The sequence below is a fragment of the Triturus cristatus genome, chromosome 4_2 (assembly GCF_964204655.1).
Source record: "Triturus cristatus chromosome 4_2, aTriCri1.1, whole genome shotgun sequence".
Classification (NCBI taxonomy): Eukaryota; Metazoa; Chordata; class Amphibia; order Caudata; family Salamandridae; genus Triturus; species Triturus cristatus.
In genome coordinates this window covers 835,565,328-835,583,525 of record NC_140586.1, presented here as the reverse complement: position 1 = coordinate 835,583,525, position 18,198 = coordinate 835,565,328, and the positions used below count along the sequence as shown (strand labels likewise).

At 45.0% G+C, this 18,198-nt stretch overlaps 1 protein-coding gene across 3 annotated transcripts in view; it reads right to left on the bottom strand.

Moving 5' to 3' along the window:
- The window catches only part of BTBD19 (BTB domain containing 19), a 1,273,384-nt gene that overhangs the window by 101,544 nt on the left and 1,153,642 nt on the right, over positions 1-18,198 (bottom strand). For 2 of the 3 annotated variants that reach the window (XM_085602805.1, XM_085602807.1), the window contains exon 8: positions 2,147-3,220. The exons of the other annotated variant lie outside the window; for it this stretch is intronic. In XM_085602805.1, coding sequence (XP_085458931.1) covers positions 3,083-3,220 — 138 coding nt within the window. In that variant the 3' untranslated portion in view covers positions 2,147-3,082. Of the gene's footprint in view, positions 1-2,146; positions 3,221-18,198 lie in introns of those variants that run through there. 3 annotated transcript variants of the gene reach the window in all.

The window sequence follows — 18,198 nt, the reverse complement described above, 5'->3', positions numbered from 1 at the left end:
ATCTTGTATTACCCATCCAGGCCCATACGCCTCACCCTGCCCATTATGAGCCATTCTGTTCCCATTCAGTCACTGAGTTCACTATGCTACATCCAGTCCTACATGCTCACACTCAGACCCCGATACCTATTCTTGCCCCATACCCAGTGCTTTAAATGGGAAAAAATAAGTGCAGGTACTCATTAAATTGAGAGAGGGGCGTGGCTAGTAGCGGGGTAAGAGGCGGAGAATTAGACATGATACATGTTGTCCTCGCATTGTCCTGGATATTGGTCTCACACTTTCCATATGTTTAGATTAACAACTAAAACCCTGAATGAGTCAAGCCATCAACAGTACTTTTAGCACTTTCAGGCTAATAATTAATGTGCTCTAGGACGAGAGAGACTCTGGCACTTACATCGGTTGCGCAACAGAACAAAACATATGAGAAATGTATCAATCCAAACAAAATGTGTTAACTTGTTATACAAAATGAAGGTGAAACACCAAATGTTCATGTTTTCTTGTTTTGTAATGTTTGCAGCTTCCTCATATCATAATATTTCTAATGTACCTACTTGGTTGCATCTGGCGCAATCCTTAAATATTCAAGGGTGCACACACACAAACAAGCATTCCACGCATTTCTTTTCAAATACCTCCTGATTCTGTTCCTCTCAAACACACACACTCTGTTTTCACATCTCTAAGCTCGAGATTCCTCTCACACTCACCTCTCTACCGTTAGTAGCTAATTCTGTTCCACTCTCGTTACCCCAACTGCATCCTATCACTCTCTCTCATCACTCTTTCTATTTCTAATATGCCCTCTCCGCGCCTCTCTACCTCTTTCCATAACCGTCTGGATGTCTTTCATATCTCTGTACGCGCTTACCCCTTCTGCCTCTCTACCTTTTCCTACTTTAAACACTCTGCTCCTTCCCCCTCACTCTTCACCTTCACACACACCCATTTACCCCCCTCTCCTCTCGGCAGAAGACCCTACGGCCGGAGAGGTTGCACTGGCAGGCAGTGAACACTGCAGGGTTTCGAGTATGTGTAGAGTCCAGCAGGGTAGAGGTCAGGGGGAAGAACAATACTGGCCTCCAATGGGAAGGTTAGTGACCTCCCCCACCTCGCCTGTGCATCAGGGAGGCTTTAAGCCATCTTCATCACCTCATCCCCGCCCATCATGAACTCAATGTCCCAGCGGGCAGGGTGGAATCGCAGGGACAAGTGAGTCATGAGAAAGACAGTCAGACTCCAGTGGGGGGACAAGGGGTGAAAATGGCCCATTCCTCCACAGACCCAGCATCGATGCCTGGCTCCATCTGGGTAGGAAGGGAGCAGAGGCCCTCTTGCCCCTGCGCAGGCCTCCAGGCAAATAATACATACGGCAATGCCCAACATGCTGCCAAACAAACGGCACACAACTGGCCCTCAGACACCAGTCCAGTGCCCACCTTATTAATCCGACCCCGAGTACTGGTACTCTCCTTGACAGTGGAGAAGTGCCGGTACTCGGCTCGGTAAATTTAAGAAGTGCCGGTACTCAGTACCGGTGAGTACTGGCGCATTTAAAGCACTGCCCATACCCCACCTAGTCCACTTTGTGTCATTGATTGCCTCTATGTACTATCAAGCTACCCTTTGCATTACACTTTCACACTGCGCCATCACTCAAATTATTACCCAATCTCCCCTTTTGAGCCCATTCTGCATCGCTATGTCCTATCCTAAGAAACACCGAGCCATCTATGCCTTTTACAGACTTACACCACATCCAATTACACTGAATCCGACAATTATCCTATCAGTAGTCATCTATTACCCGTTTAGCCTGCTACCAGTTAGGCATCAGCCTATGTTCCCTACAGTCCTCTAGGCCCCATTTAACTTGAGTAATCAATCCAGTCTCACTGTAAACCACTGCGTCCATGTGTGCAGGTATTCAGAAAACCATCCAGAGGCCGCTCGATGGCCTCTGGTGTTCTTTCGACCCTACTCTGCGCCCCGTTAGCTTCCTAATCCCGGTGACTTACTAGGAGCCACATTATGAACCCATCCAATGCTCCTATGTTCACGGACTGCTCTCAACTTCCTACTTTTCGAATATTCTGGTGGCGCAGCCACTTTGATTCTTTTCAGTGCATGCTACATTTTTCAAAACCAATTTAAATATTTATTGTTTTGTAAAATGAATTGATTTTAATACAAAAAAATGTCAGATCTGACACATCATCGAAATGCTCCAATACTTGGTAAAGCTACAAGCAGCAACATCAATGAATGAAAACGGCCCTTATATCATTCCCAGCTTGGGAATTATGTGCACTCTTTTCTAAAACTTGAGTGTACTGCAAAAGGTGAAGACTAAATATCGTACAAGCCTGCTGTTTCATGGGAAAGTAGCATTTCCTTCGATAAACTGCGAATCTTGGGGGTAATAGTATTCTACATAGCATGAAGAGGAGAGGGTTAAAACAGCACCCAAATTGGGCAGATAGCACTGTCATTACGGTAAAGCTGAAGACCAGGTGGCTGCGAGGGAAGGGCGAAGGTGGGGCAGACCGAGCAGGCAGTCTAGCAGTCATTAAGTATTTCGGTTTTTTTCCCTATGCACCTAATTTACATTTTGTTGTGGCTGCAGTGAATTGGGCCTTGCTGGCCTGCATGCCTCTTGCAGTCACGTACGCCTCAAACATAATCCATTCTTAAAGGAAAATAAATGTCATTTCCTCGCTCTCCATCGCCCCTCCACCGCCCTGCACAGATTAATAATGCATTTCATGACACAAGGACACCGAGGGGCGAGGCCCCCTTTGTCACAGAAGTGGGGCCTTCGCCGCTCGGCGGCGCCGGGTTAACAGGTGCACAGATTGCCTGTCGCATTTAAATGAGACACGCGGCAGCCCGGGGCATTGAAGAGAGCTCGGGGGCCGCGATTCCTCACAGGCCAGCGCTTTGAACCCCTTTCACGAGCGCACTGAAAGGCGCGCGCCGGCTGGCGAACAAAAGGCGGCACGTGCGAGACAGACGCGTGCCGCGCAGCCCGAGTACCAGCTGGCGCCCTCTGACCTCGGGGCGCCACGCCCCCTCTTTACTTGAGCGAGGGGGCGAGGTAGCGGCGGTGGTGCTCGCGAGGCAACGTGCCCGCGCGCCGTCTCAGCAAGTGGGGCTGCGCGCGCCCGCCCTTCTTCAGCGCGTGGAACTTCCAGGCCTCACCGATGACGGCGACCTGCGAAAAGAAGAAATCATGTCAAACTTACGATGGTTTTAACCGAAGAGCAGCAACATAAGAGCCTTTAAACATACACGATAATGCTCCAGAGTTTTTCTTGCACTTTTTGCATTTTTCTTCCTCATAAAATTTCACATTTAGCAATACACATCAATGGGTAATTATAATTTTCTTGGTTCTCTCTTAAAAATTCGCCCTTGATCGTTCTCACTTAAGTCTCCTTAAAAGTGGGAGTGGGTGAGGTATAGCATCGAGGAGTGTGGTATTTACAGGGGATGGGTATACTGCCAAGTTTTCAGTGTGCCTATGTGTGACATTTTTGTTTTCAGCATTGTTTATGTGAGACATTTCCAGGCCCCAGGAGCGCCTGCAGGAAGGGCGCAAAGCGAGAGCTGCTCCAGCACATGGCACCAACACCTGCCACCAGATATGAACTGACAAACGCCTGCACAGACCCAGTAATGTTTGTTGAAGTGGACGTGTTCTCTACTTTATTGACTCGCATTATTGATTGGGAAGTGTGCTAGGATTGTACCTTGATGTGACTTTACCCCAGGCAAACCTAATATGCTGCATCATCGTTATGCCAAATAGAGTTGTGGTAAGACAATGTTTCTGGAATACAAAGAAGATTTCACACTACAGTCCAAAGCTGCACAATTCTGGGAGATGCAGAGAAAACCACTAGAAGAAATAAAATGAAGTGCGGACAAGGCCTTTGGGTGGGTTCTACACTGGAAACAGATTTTGGCTCATCAGTATTTAAATCACTACATCTTCGTATATTCATATTTTAGACCAAACCAACTCTAAGTCTTGTGCAGTATGTAGATGCTGCCTGTCACAGTCGAACTTGGACTGTGGCAGCACCAGTTCAAATGATGGCACTCGATGATATTCTGAGAGGGGCAGCTCTGCACCCCTGTATGAGCAGCAAGCACTGCTTAATTTGAGCCGGTGGTTGCCGGTGCTCAGCACTTAATTGTCAACACCGGGGCTTATGACAGTCTGCCACATGGTGGCGGTGTTTGGCTAATTTAGAGATGACTACAACAATAGGTAATTATTAATTCAATATACATTAAAAACGAGTATTACGTGCCACCCAAGCAATTCTTATAGCTTTGGAGGCCTGAAATAGAATTGTCAGACTTGTAGGAGTGTGATGGTTAGTAGTTGTGTTGTTACTATCATTTGCAGTGCTGGCAGAGGCAATGTGTGGTGGAAGCTGCACTGACCTCCTGACGAGAGACCCTTCCCTTATTCTTTTTACAAATTAAGCACTGGCTGGAAGTGCCCCACAAGCAGCAATCATGAAGTTGTCAAGATGGACAGCCTGAGCAGTGTGCAAGCATGTAACACCACTGACCGCAGTGCAGTTCTGTCAATGTTAAATACAGTGCCAGCAAATACAGGCTGTGCATCAGCAATCATGGCAAAGCTACTTGACCCCTTGCATTAATATCCTGAATAAGTGCACAACCAAGTGAGGGAGCTAAGAGCTTTACATTCTCTATAATGACTACTGCAGTGAACCGGGTGGCAGTATAGAGCCATCAGCACTATAGGCAGACACTTCTGCCATAGAAATCTTTTAACTCGCTGTCAGCGGTACACAGCTGATACGCATGAAATATTTCAAACAATGCAGTGATTGGGGAATTTCCTTTAAAAAGAGTTTGTTTAACCTGCGATGCGGGGCTCTTGGCAGAGGTGGGTGGGAAATAACTCAAATTTTCAGTTTTTCTCTAAAACATTAGTAATTATGTCCGCAATTGGTGCTTTCGCTCCCTATCCCGTATGTATCTGCAGCCTACTGCACATTTCTTGCAAGGTATATTTTGGCAAGTTTGACCTGCTGACATTAACTGAGGGAAATTTGCAAATCATGGCGTGTTTACAGCATTACTTGGAACTCTGATCTCTGCCCACGGAGGAATTAGAATTTGCTTGCTCACTCAAAATCAGGGCCTTATAGTTTCTCTGTAAAATAATACAAAACTGTACTTATGTTAAAGCATCCACTACCCATGGTATTGGCAAAAATGTAGCTTTAAATGGGAGATCACTGGAGGGACCAGAGTTAAGGCATTTATCAGTAAAGAGTTAACAAACACCAGCTTTCTCCTCTAGTAGGATATTCTTGTGCTGAAATGTGGTTATTACTCCCCCGAGGTGATGCAATACCTCAGTGCATTACACTGAAAAAAATAATTATATTTCGGGCAAGGTGTAGCCCTACACTCATTAACCAAAATGTTTGCACAGCACCAACCATTGCTAAAGACAGACTTTGGAAATGTGTTGGTCAGTTCTACTGGGATATGTTGTGATCTGAAGGCTGTAAACATAATGTGGTAACATGCAATTAAATATCTTCTACAATGTCTCCCTACCAGTTAAGCTACACTAAAGATTAGAGGCATCACCAAAAGCAAGACTGGGGCAGAGCTGGGGACAATGGAAAATGACCTGCTGAGATTTCACTCATTCCTCAATTTCAGAGAGTGAGATGTTTTTTGTAATCAAAGCTACATGTCCAGCAGGAGTGAAGGTGACGAGGCAAAATCAGTTTAAATATTTCAAAAACACCCGTACAAACCAAGCGTGTAATCATAGTGCAAGAGCATACACGCGCTGGAGACAATGAATTGTCTGAAATATTACAGCAGGCAAGAAAAGAGCAGGCACAGTAGGCCTGAGGGTCCTTGCCTGTTGTCAATGTCTCTGCAGTTTCACAGAAAGGAGCTCTTGCTTTGTATACCATGAGGGCCCTCTCTGTTCTTGTGTCTATCTGAGTGGATATGCCCGTGGCTGTCTGGCTGTGCAGACAAAACAATCTACATCTTCTTAAAAAGGAAGACATTTGCATGGTGGCGGCTACAGGCACACGCCTGCTGAGACAGCTCGAAGGCAAAGGGAGTTCATGAGTGAACATTTTCAGCCCTGAAAGGAGACTCCACAGGCCTGTACAGTGTGCATAACACCTGTTATGGACAGCAGCAGGTAGAGAGAAGAGAGAGCGATACACAAAAGAAAAGTTAGAAGCTAGCAATCAATATGAAAACAGATTTGGAGAGAAATAAAAAGGCACAGGAAGACATTGTGAGAGAGGAAGAGATGGAAAAATTAGTATGAGGTAGTATGGGGCCACAAAAAGGAGGAAGAGACAGAGCAAAATAGGATGCACAGAGAGGGAGAGTTACAGAGGCGAAGAAATTACCTCCTGTAGGAAAGAGACAGTGCAAGAGATGGGTTAGACTGCAAGGCGTAATGGGAAGGGACATATACACAGAAAAAGATAGTAAGGGGACAAACAGGCAATCATTGGCAAAACCAATAGGTCTTGCACTGATAAATGTTGCTTTATTATTTATTCATTGCAAACATATGTAACATACAATGGAAAAAGTAAAAAATAAGGGGGTAAACCCAGTAGCCTAGGTTCACCAGCCTTGGCATTGAAGACTACTCCTTTTCAGGTAGCTGTGCACATGTAGTCAGGAAAAATGCTGTCACTCATAGTGAAGTGTGCTGACCCATTGCTCCAGGCTGTATGCTTTGGTGGTAGGAAGCAAAATGTGAACAGCAGTTAAGCCGATGTATGTGTGTATATGCATTTTTAGTATGACTTTTTTGGCATCACAATGCATTCAAAACAGCTAAAATTGTCTCCAGATCAGACCTAAAAAGAGTCTGAGTACAGGGTGGGTAGTGAGAAGGACAAATGAGACAGTGAGAAATGGATAGGAGAGCATGGTAACGGAGACAGAGTGAGAAAGCGCTCTGTTACTCCTATGCTAATGTTGCACTACATACCCATACAGATAACCCAAGAAAGATGTATGATTGTACGGAGTCAGGGAAAGGCCACCAGATAAAATATGTAAGAAGCTAACAGTATGTTTCAGTGGAATGCATGTTGGTAGACCTGACAGCTTTGGGAGAGTCTTCCTCCATTTTTGCTGGCTCTAGGACTCTGCTCCCTTTAGCGCTGCTAATCAGTGCTAAAGGGCTTGTGCTTTCTCCCCTAAAACATGGTAACATTGGATCGTAGCCAATTGGCATATTACATTTACTTATAAGTCCCTTGTAAAATGCACAACAGGTGCATAGGGCCTGCAAATGAAATGCTACTAGTGGGCGTGCAGCACTTATTGTGTCGTCCACGTAAGTAGCCCCCTATGTCTTAGGCCTGCCATGGCAGGGCCTGTGAGTGCAGTACGCTATCACTGTGACTTGGCAGGTGAAACTATTTGTCAATCCCTGAACCCCCCCCCCTTTTATTACATACAAGTCACCCCGAAGGTCGGCCCTTGGCAACCCAGAGGGCAAGGTGCTATGTAAGCAAAGGGAAGGGCATGTGCTTGTATGCTTTACATGTCCTGGTAGTGACAAACAGCCTATTCCGTTTTTCACTATGGTGAGACCTACTCCCCTCATAGACAAGCATTGGGAATTCCCTTACGTGCTTCTAAGTGGTAATTCCTGATCCTAGGGGAGTAGCTTTATCATGTTTGGTATGGGTGGAATAGTAGTGATAACTGCAGTTTGCTGGTAAGGTTGGATTCAACACTACTAGGCCAGAAATGACACTTTGAGACAGTTGGCATTTTTCTGCTCTTAACTTTGCTCTATGTGGCCTCCAGTCTGTCTCCAATACCCATCTGGATGGGGTAAAAGATCCCATTTGTGCATTCCTCCCCAAATGCCATAAACCCAGTAAGGCCAGGGTTGGCTGAACACCCCTCTGCATAAATCTGAATTCTGATGGCCCACATGGGCAGACGGGAGGAAAGTGGCTCACACTGTGACATCAAGGAGTAATGACCTGACCCCACACAAATGGCTGGGGATCCCCATAGATAACCTTGCAGACAGGACTGGCTTGGAAGGGGTGCTTGTGCACTTCAAAACCACTCTTTAAAGTTTCCCCCACATCAAAGACACATTTGGGTATACGTACTGGATCTCTGACCCTCCCAAATATGACACTTCAACTGGACTGCTTTCCTGGAAGGTCTGCTGCCTGCTTTTTGCCCTGCTGGTTGTTGCTCTCTGACTCTGCTGAAGGAGAGCTGAACTCTGCCTTCCCTCCAAAGTGATCTCAAAGGGCTTGTTGGCTTACCTCCTGTTTCTGAAGTCTCAGGGATACATAAGACTTCCTGCAGTTCTGCTGGTGCTGCTGGACTCTACCTTCTGTGAGTCCTATCCCTGCCTGACGTGCAACTTCCAAGTTTTTCAGAAGTGGGTTCTGCAGCTCCGTTTCTGCCAAATCCGAAGTAGCCCGAAACCCCGCAAAGCCTCACCGCTCAGCTGACAGCTCTCAGAACCGACGCCAGATGACACAAAGCATCGCTGCACAGCCTCTCTGAACGGATGCCGGACGATGAAAAGCCTCACCATGCAGACTCTGCCCAGGATCCAAGGTACTGTGTTTAGCGAGCCCAAGTGGGTAGCCGGCCAGCGCTCCATCGCGGTCGGCCTGAACTTTGGATTTGCACTGGTCCCTTGCGACCTAAAGTAACCTTTCTAGCGCTACCTGCTTCTAAGCGCTTTATTGCATTTATTTCTTCAACATTCAATATCCAGACTTCTTCGTAATGGATTTTAATCATTTTGGTCATGTTTTACTCAGATACATATTCTCTATTTTTCTAAACTGTTGTGGAGTCTTTTGTTGTGTAGTGACTGTTTTATTGTATGAGTGATTGCACACATACTTTACACATTGCCTTCTAAATTAAGTCTGCCTGCTCTATTCCAAGCTACTAGAGGATGAGCACAGGATAATTTAGGATTGTGTTGTGACTTACCCTGACTAGGACTGTGGTCCCTACTTGGACAGGGCGCATACCTCTGCCAACTAGAGATTCAATTTCTAACACCCGTGCACTCCAATTGAAGCCAGTGGTGGCACTTGGCGTTTGAAATGAATAAAAAAAAAATCTGCTATAAAGTGGCTACTAAAATTGACAAGTTATGTTGGCTCTATAATCCCTAACTCACACCCCAAAAGCAATGCTTATGGCTTTCACAATATTTATACAATAAGTAAAACCAAAAAATGCAATACATACTCAAACCAATAAATAATGTTATAACCATATGGCTCATTGGTAGTGTTAATGTTCATGTCAAATGTATTGTGACCTGAAATATCATTTAGGAAATGTGTCATTCCATCTCTTATATCAGAAGTGAGATCATGCCCACTGCACTCGAAGTGCGAGATATTGTTTGCATAGCTACTGTGTGTTATGGATTGTGGAATGAAACATAACTTGTGAATTTCAGTGTTTTTTTCAGCTTAGTTTGTAACCAAGTAAAGAGGAAGAAAGACCTAAACAGATAAGGACAGGAAGAATGAGATGTAAGCAGGAGAGGTGAGAAGGAAGGAACAGGCAAGGATTATGCAGAAATGGCTTATGTAAGAAAGATTCCAGAAAAAGGCCGCGGGACTAGAGGAAATGGACAGGAAAAGATCCGAAGAGGAAGAGTGCTTGCTTTTGAGAGAAATGTATCTAGAAAAAAAGAGACATTGCGAGAGAGAAGTGGAGAGCAAAAGGGATAGGTGTACAGGGCTATTGGGATCTGAAACGGGCTGGCAGGACAGAGAGAGATGCAGAGGACTAGACAGGAGTGCAGGGATAGAGACAAATACAGGGAAATATAAAGAGATGCAAGATGTAAAGGAATCGAGGGAGCTAGACAGGGATAGAGAGAAGTATACAGTAATAAAGGGTTGTGCATGGCTAGAGGGAGGTGTACACCGATGGAAGAAGGTGTACAGAAACAGAGAGAGAGATGTAAAGGGTTAGAGAGATGCACAGGACTAGTGAAAGGTGCACAGGGATGGAGAACAAGGCAAGAGAGATGTTCATAGACAGAGGATTTGTAAAGAATTGAGACAGCTTACAGGGATAGAAAGTGATGTGCAGAAACCGAGGTTTGTACATGCCAATAGAGATATACAAGAATAGAAAGAGCTGTACAGGAATACAAATGTGTACAGGGCTAGTGGGAGTTGTACAGGGAAACAGAACAGAGAGTTATACACACAGGCCCTGAGGGATAGAAAGACTGATATATAAAGGGAGGTGTACGTGTCTAGATGGTTGTGTAGAGGAAGAGAGTGAGGTGTACAGATATACAGGGATGTGTATCAGAATAGAGAGAGGAGTACAGGAGTAGAGAGATGTGAACAAGAAGAGAACAGTGTATAGAAATAGAACTAAAGGAAGAGAGAAAGGTATTTCAAACACCATCCAAATTTGGGACCTCCTTCATGACCTCTGCCATGACCTACTCTTCCCACAGAGACCTGGCTCAAGCCCCCAACATCGCGACTGGATAGAAGATCACTAGAAAGGACAGGCCCAGCAAACCCAGAGGAGGAACCACAATTACCTAAAAGGAACACATATATTGCCCCCTCACCAAAGCGGGTGCAGACGGCAAACTGGAATATCTGACGTTCAAACTCAGCATCTTCAACACAAGCATCCTGGGAGGAGCCCTGTTTTAGAGACTACCAGGGCCAAGAGCCACATTCATAAACTCTGGCAATGGCGAGTGGAACAATTTATTGAATCTTAGGAAAAAACTCAAGCGTACGGAGTCCCATGCTCATTATATGCTCGAATACTTGCGAGCGGGAGTAATCCCTTTAGGCCTAAGGGTACGTAATGTTCCAGCACTATTTGTTGAAGTCCGCAAGTTACTGGAGCGGTGGTCACTTATAGCGAACCGCTGCTCCAGGGACTGGATGATTTTGATCATTGAAACAGCGAAAGAGGTCATGGCAGTGTTAAGTCAAGAAATACACACACTGGAAGACACATTGAATGCGTCCACTGCTCTTGAAGAAGCCAAGGCTAGATTGGACAAGATTAATACTGATATGAAAGACTTTGAGACTTATCTGATGAATAAAAAAATCAGAAAAATTGAAAAAGGACATCAGGTGGCATACCCAAGAGAAAGCATTCCCCTACCTGAATTCGTCCTATTATCAAGACTGGAACCAAGGAACTAACCATCAAGGTTACACCAATAACTACAGAAGAATTATCAACTTCTCTGAAACATACTCATCTGATTCAGATAATTATAACCCTCAAGAGATGGGTGGAGCTCAATATAATTCCAGACCCTATAGGGGTAGACAAATGGCCCAACATTCTTTCCCTGGTCAATCTCCTTTTTTACCGAGAGGCCACTACAGAAGGAGGAACAAACGATGGGCGCAAGACAGGGGGGGACAACAACTGATGGCCCCACAACATCAACAACCATACCCGAAGATCCGAAATCAATAATATTGGCGATAGAAAGTATGGCAAATTGTTGTGACACCATCAAAAAAGACACTCTACCAATTTTTAATCTCTCCTCTGTAGATCTCACTAGTGAAGAAGTCTCAGTTCTCAACCGAGGTCTCATTTGTCCCTAGTACTCGCCTTGGCACCTTCAAACTGCATGAGGACCTGTATTCCTTTTTCAGGAAGGTCAGGTTAAAAAAGTTTTTCTTGGACAGACCAGTGGACCCCCAAGAAGTAAACCAATGTAAATGTAAGCCTTCATCTGTATTCACACCGACCTTGGACATTGTAGGCCCCGAAGTCATTAATATTTAACAAAATGTAATCAAGGAGATTTCGCGCATTGTCAAATACCCATGCAACTCACGACACAATTTGTCGCAGAAAGACAATCTGGCTCTTGACAAAAGAATATAATAATGATCTGATTGTCAAACCCTGTGACAAGTGTGGGAGCATAGTGGTTATGAATAAAACCGATTATAATAACAAGATTTTGGAAATGTTGTCAGTCCCAGAGCACTATAAAAAATCACATCCTAGAGAGCTTTCAAAACTGAATACTCACATCCAAGAAATAACTCACAGAGCCCTAGAGTGTGGGTTTATCTGCCAAGAAGAATACACCTTTCGGAAAAAACCATGCCCCATAGTTCCAGCACTATATGGGGTTGACCCTCCATTACGCCCCATTATTTCCATCATCGGCTCTAGCACAGAGCCCCTTTCTAAATATGTGGACTCCTACCTATGCCCTCTGACTCAGAACTATGCCTCCTTCATTCGCGACACAGGGGATATTATAAGCAAAATAGAAGACTATTAACCCCAACACTGACATTCTGGTAACGCTTGATATTGAGGCGTTGTACACCAACATCCCTCAGTGTCGGGCGTTACAGGCAGTGGCATCTCTCCTTGAGCGATCCCCTGGAGATAGATCAAATGGTTTCATCTTACAGTGTCTAGAAATGGTTCTCATGAATAACTTCTTTGATTTAACGGACTCACTTATCAACAAATTAAGGGCACCAGTATGAAAAAGGACATCAGGTGGTATACCCAAGAGAAAGCATACCACTACCTGAATTCGTCCTATTATCAAGACTGGAACCAAGGAACTAACCATCAAGGTTACACCAATAACTACAGAAGAATTATCAACTTCTCTGACACATACTCATCTGATTCAGATAATTATAACCCTCAAGAGATGGGTGGAGCTCAATATAATTCCAGACCCTATAGGGGTAGACAAATGGCCCAACATTCTTTCCCTGGTCAATCTCCTTTTTTACCGAGAGGCCACTACAGAGGGAGGAACAAATGATGGGCGCAAGACAGGGGGGGACAACAACTGATGGCCCCACAACATCAACAACCATACCTGAAGGCCCGAAATCAACAATATTGGCGATAGAAAGTATGGCAAATTGTTGTGACACCATCAAAAAAGACACTCTACCAATCTTTAATCTCTCCTCTGGAGATCTCACTGGTGAAGAAGTCTCAGTTCTCAACCGAGGTCTCTCATTTGTCCCTAGTACCCGCCTTGACACCTTCAAACTGCATGAGGACCTGTATTCCTTTTTCAGGAAGGTCAGGTTAAAAAAGTTTTTCTTGGACAGACCAGTGGACCCCCAAGAAGTAAACCAATGTACGTTTAAGCCTCCATCTGTATTCACACCGACCTTGGACATTGTAGGCCCCGAAGTCATTAATATTTAACAAAATGTCATCAAGGAGATTTCGCGCATTGTCAAATACCCATGCAACTCACGACACAATTTGTCGCAGAAAGACAATCTGGTTCTTGACAAAATTAAATATAATAATGATCTGATTGTCAAACCCTGTGACAAGTGTGGGGGCATAGTGGTTATGAATAAAACCGATTATAATAACAAGATTTTGGAAATGTTGGCAGTCCCAGAGCACTATAAAAAATCACATCCTAGAGAGCTTTCAAAACTGAATACTCACATCCAAGAAATAACTCACAGAGCCCTAGAGTGTGGGTTTATCTGCCAAGAAGAATACACCTTTCGGAATAAACCATGCCACATAGTTCCAGCACTATATGGGGTTGACCCTCCATTACGCCCCATTATTTCCATCATCGGCTCTAGCACAGAGCCCCTTTCTAAATATGTGGACTCCTACCTATGCCCTCTGACTCAGAACTATGCCTCCATTCGCGACACTGGGGATATTATAAACAAAATAGAAGACTATTAACCCCAACACTGACCTTCTGGTAACGCTTGATATTGATGTGTTGTACACCAACATCCCTTTGTGTCGGGCGTTACAGGCAGTGGCATCTCTCCTTGAGCGATCCCCTGGAGATAGACCAGATGGTTTCATCTTACAGTGTCTAGAAATGGTTCTCATGAATAACTTCTTTGATTTTAACGGACTCACTTATTAACAAATTAAGGGCACCAGTATGGGGCATCCTGTGCACCGAGCATAGCGAACACACATACATACATACATACATACATACATACATACATCTACATGAGTGAGTGGGAATTGAAAAATGTTTTCAATGAAGCAGCTCCTTTTTAAGAAAATGTTTGTACATGGAAGTACTTCATTTATTTTTTTCATTTGGAAAGGGGATGTTGCCACCCTGCATGAGTATATCCTCTGGCTTAATGCCAGCGACAGCAACCTAAAGTTCACTGCCAAATTCAGCCCAGATCAGGTTGAAATTTTGGATATCCTGATATTTGGAGCAAATGACAGACTACAAGTTAGTCTATTCAGAAAGCCTACAGCTAAGAATACCATATTACAATATCAGAGCTTTCACCCAACTTGTCAGAAAGATTTGATCCCCTTCGGGAAATTTTTGCGGGTGCGACGTAATTGCACCAATATGAATGACTTCCACAAACATGGAGATGCTTTAAAGAAATGCTCGCTAGATTGTGGTTATCCACACCGGCTAGTAAGACATGCATTCATGAGGGCCAAATATTATAATTGTGATGCCCTATTACAAGGTACCAACCGTACATCGCGAGACCAGGTCACATGTGTTATCAATCACTCCCCACTAAATTATAAAATCAAAAATGTGATCAATAAAAATTGGAAGATTCTTAACACCAATGAACATGAACCACAGTTACAACCACCGTTGGTGGCGTATAGGAAAAACCACAATTTGAAAGATCGATTGGTGCATACAAGATCTCAATTGCCTAGGACTCAGTATCAAACCACCATCACAGGACTACCTTCGGTGTTAGGTAATCACAAACGTGGGTCCTGCCACGCTTGTGATGCAGTCTTAGTCACGGATTCTCTGAAGTATAAAGATAAGAACATTAAACTCAGAGACCTCACCAACTGCAGGAGCCAATACATCATATATATACTATTCTGTCCATGTGGTTTAGCCTACATTGGAGAAACGGGGAGTGAATTCCGCATGAGATTCAGTGAACATAAACCTAGAATTCGGACACGAAGGACAACTGCCCCGATAGTCCAGCATTTCCTAGAAAAGCAACACTCTGAAAAAGACTTGAGGTGATGCATCATAGAAAAAGTTAAGTGTCAGGCAGGCCTGCCTGTAGAAACCACACGCAAAAGAAGAGAAACTTTCTGGATTTTTTATCTGAGTAGTGTCAAGGAAGGACTGAATGAGGATATAGTTTGGAACATTACCAACATTTGACCATTCCTCTCTTCTATCTGTTAATCATGCTACATTGCTGCAAACTCTGATAGTATCACTACTTTTATCAGATTCTGTCCTTTTATATTATTATGGTGATCATTCATCACGACATATGGTTCTTGAAACTTGTGGGTGGTATTACTTTTCTGTAACTTTGCACCTATAATTGACAACAATATCAGTCTTGAAGTAGACTTTTTTCCCCCGGTATTATGAAATATTCCACACTGTCTGGTTTGTTTTGCTACACCCTACCGACAATAGGAATAATGCAGGCCAAGCCCATATGGCGCCCATGTTGCACAACTCCGATCCATATTATCCACAGTAATGTATGTGATATTTAATTATTTACACATGTTGACATGGCTGCACTTTGGCGGAGTTATTCTTAACCATGTATCCCTGGTATCTGCCCGGCTAGGCAGTTCTTTATGGTCCGGCAATGCTCATTAGCATTATGTTGTCCAATTTTCTCGCAGTGTCTTAGACTTTGATCCGGTTAGTTTGTAACTTTTTCCTTTTTCATTCATTATAATTCGAACTCACCAGCTTCACGACATTTGAACCGCTAGTAAACTGTTGCTCCTACGTTTCCACTGTATTCGAGCGAATTTTCACACTTTAAGATGGCGCCCAGAGTTGTGCACTTTGGTCCTATCTCGATATACTACATGATAGTGTTCCAGGTAAGGTCCTACTAGGTATATAATTTCTCTTGATATGGTGGTTTCCTATACCACTGCTCAACACTTATGGTCCCACCATTCTCTTCTTTTATACATTATATATCATTATATTTATAAGACGCTGCTGTACATGTTGTCAGCAGTCCAGTGGCCATCCCCATAGTCTGTAAGTAGTTTTTGAGCATGTTTCTAACATAGAGACAGAACACATATAAGGTGATACATGAAATTACCACCACTGTGTCTCTCTGCATCTCTTGTATTACTTTTTGCTTTATTGTATGTAATTCTGGTGATTGGCACATCTTCTTTTTCGTGAGTCCTGTCGCTGTTTCTATTTCTCTGGCTTTCTTCTTATAAATTCACATCTCTTATGTTTTTATAACACTCCTCCCGGTAAGTATGGGGAGTCACACATTTTTTGTGTGATTTGCAATAGATGTGACTTTCTGGCTTTGATCTATGTTTAAATAACACCACATCTACTTAGAATCAAGGTCCAATCGATTTAAATATTTTCATATATGGCCTTGTAATACATGTTATTTATGCTTTTGTAGGTTCCCTGGGTGTTTTGTGACTTGTGTGGGTATCTGGAAAGGTCCTGAAGAAGGTTGCCACACCACTCTTTTTCTGCCATCGAAACGCGCGTCTTGAGAGAGCCCTTTATTGTGTGTATCGTTACTGCCTTGTACTAAAATCAAGCTCCTTCATTCTTCTCAGCAACATCAATTTCAGCACCCTCAAGATCTTCAGGAAAATCTTCAGGTCACTTCCTCTCAACACTTGCGGAACAATCACCCAAGCACTCATCACCAGCAAGCTGGACGACTGAAAACACGGTACATCAGAATCACCCCCTAACTCACCAAGGGGCTCCAAACCATTCAGAACACAGCAGCTAGGTTAACACTCAACCTCTCTCCACGCACCCACATCTCCCCACCCCCTCCCCATCTGAGAGGCCTCCGCTGGCTCCCGATACACACATGTGCAGAGCTCAAATTACACATATATACACACATACAAAGCACTACGCAACTGAGGCCCCACCAACCTTAACAACAGCATCAGCTTCCACACCCCACAAACACCTCTGCTCAGCTAACCTCTTCACTGTCCCCAGCATGCAAAGAGCTAGAGCCGGCAGCCGTGCTCTCTTGCCTGGCTCCTATAGCCTGGATTGTTCTCCCTTTAGTTTAGGGCACGGGTACTCATAGTATGGCCCGCGGGCCGCCAGCAGCCCGGCAAGCCTTCCTTGGCGGCCCGCGGACCTTGCAGACATTGTACCTGTGTGTTTTAAAAACATTTTTAAAGAGTGTCAGAAAACACCCCCGCAGCAGCGCGGACTCTGAGACACACTGCTCTATGGGGGCCGGGAGATTCCAGCAATAGTCTGAGTGGAGATGCAGGGGCGCTAAGAAGAGGTGAAATACAACAAAGCCTCATTAACATGTAAATGGTCTTTTAAAGACCTGTGAAGTACTCAGGTGCAGCTGTGTGTGTGTGCCTGGGAAGCTGTCTCAGCCCCGGCTGCCACATGCGCGGGGTGAGGTGACAGAGGGAGACAGACAGAGGGAGGGAGACAGAAGGAGGGAGACAGAGGGACAAAGAGGGAGACAGAGAGAGAGGGAGACCGAGAGAGAGGGAGTCAGAGGGAGGGAGAAAGACAGAGGGAGAGAGGGAGGGAGACAGAGGGAGAGAGACAGAGGGATGGAGACAGAGGGATAGAGACAGAGAGGGAGACAGAGGGAGGGAGACAGAGAGGGAGGGAGACCGACAGAGGGAGGGAGACCGAGGGAGGAGGGCGACAGAGGGAGGGAGACAGACAGAGGGAGGGAGACAGACAGAGGGAGAGAGACAGATGGAGACAGACAGAGGGAGGGAGAGAGAGGGAGAGGGAGACAGAGGGAGAGGGAGACAGAGAGAGTGGGAGACAGAGGGAGGGAGTCAGGGGGAGACAGAGGGAGGGAGTCAGGGGGAGACAGAGGGAGGGAGAGGGAGACAGAGACAGAGGGAGGGAGACAGACAGAGGGATGGAGACAGACAGAGGGAGGGAGACAGAGTGAAAGGGAGACAGAGGAAGACAGACAGAGGTAGGGAGATGGAGACAGAGAGGGCGACAGAGGGAGGAGGACGACAGAGGGAGGGAGACAGGGAGGGAGACAGAGGGAGGGAGACAGAGGGAGGGAGGAGGGCGACAGAGGGAGGGAGACAGAGGGAGGGAGATAGAGGGAGGGAGACAGAGGGAGTGAGTCAGGGGGA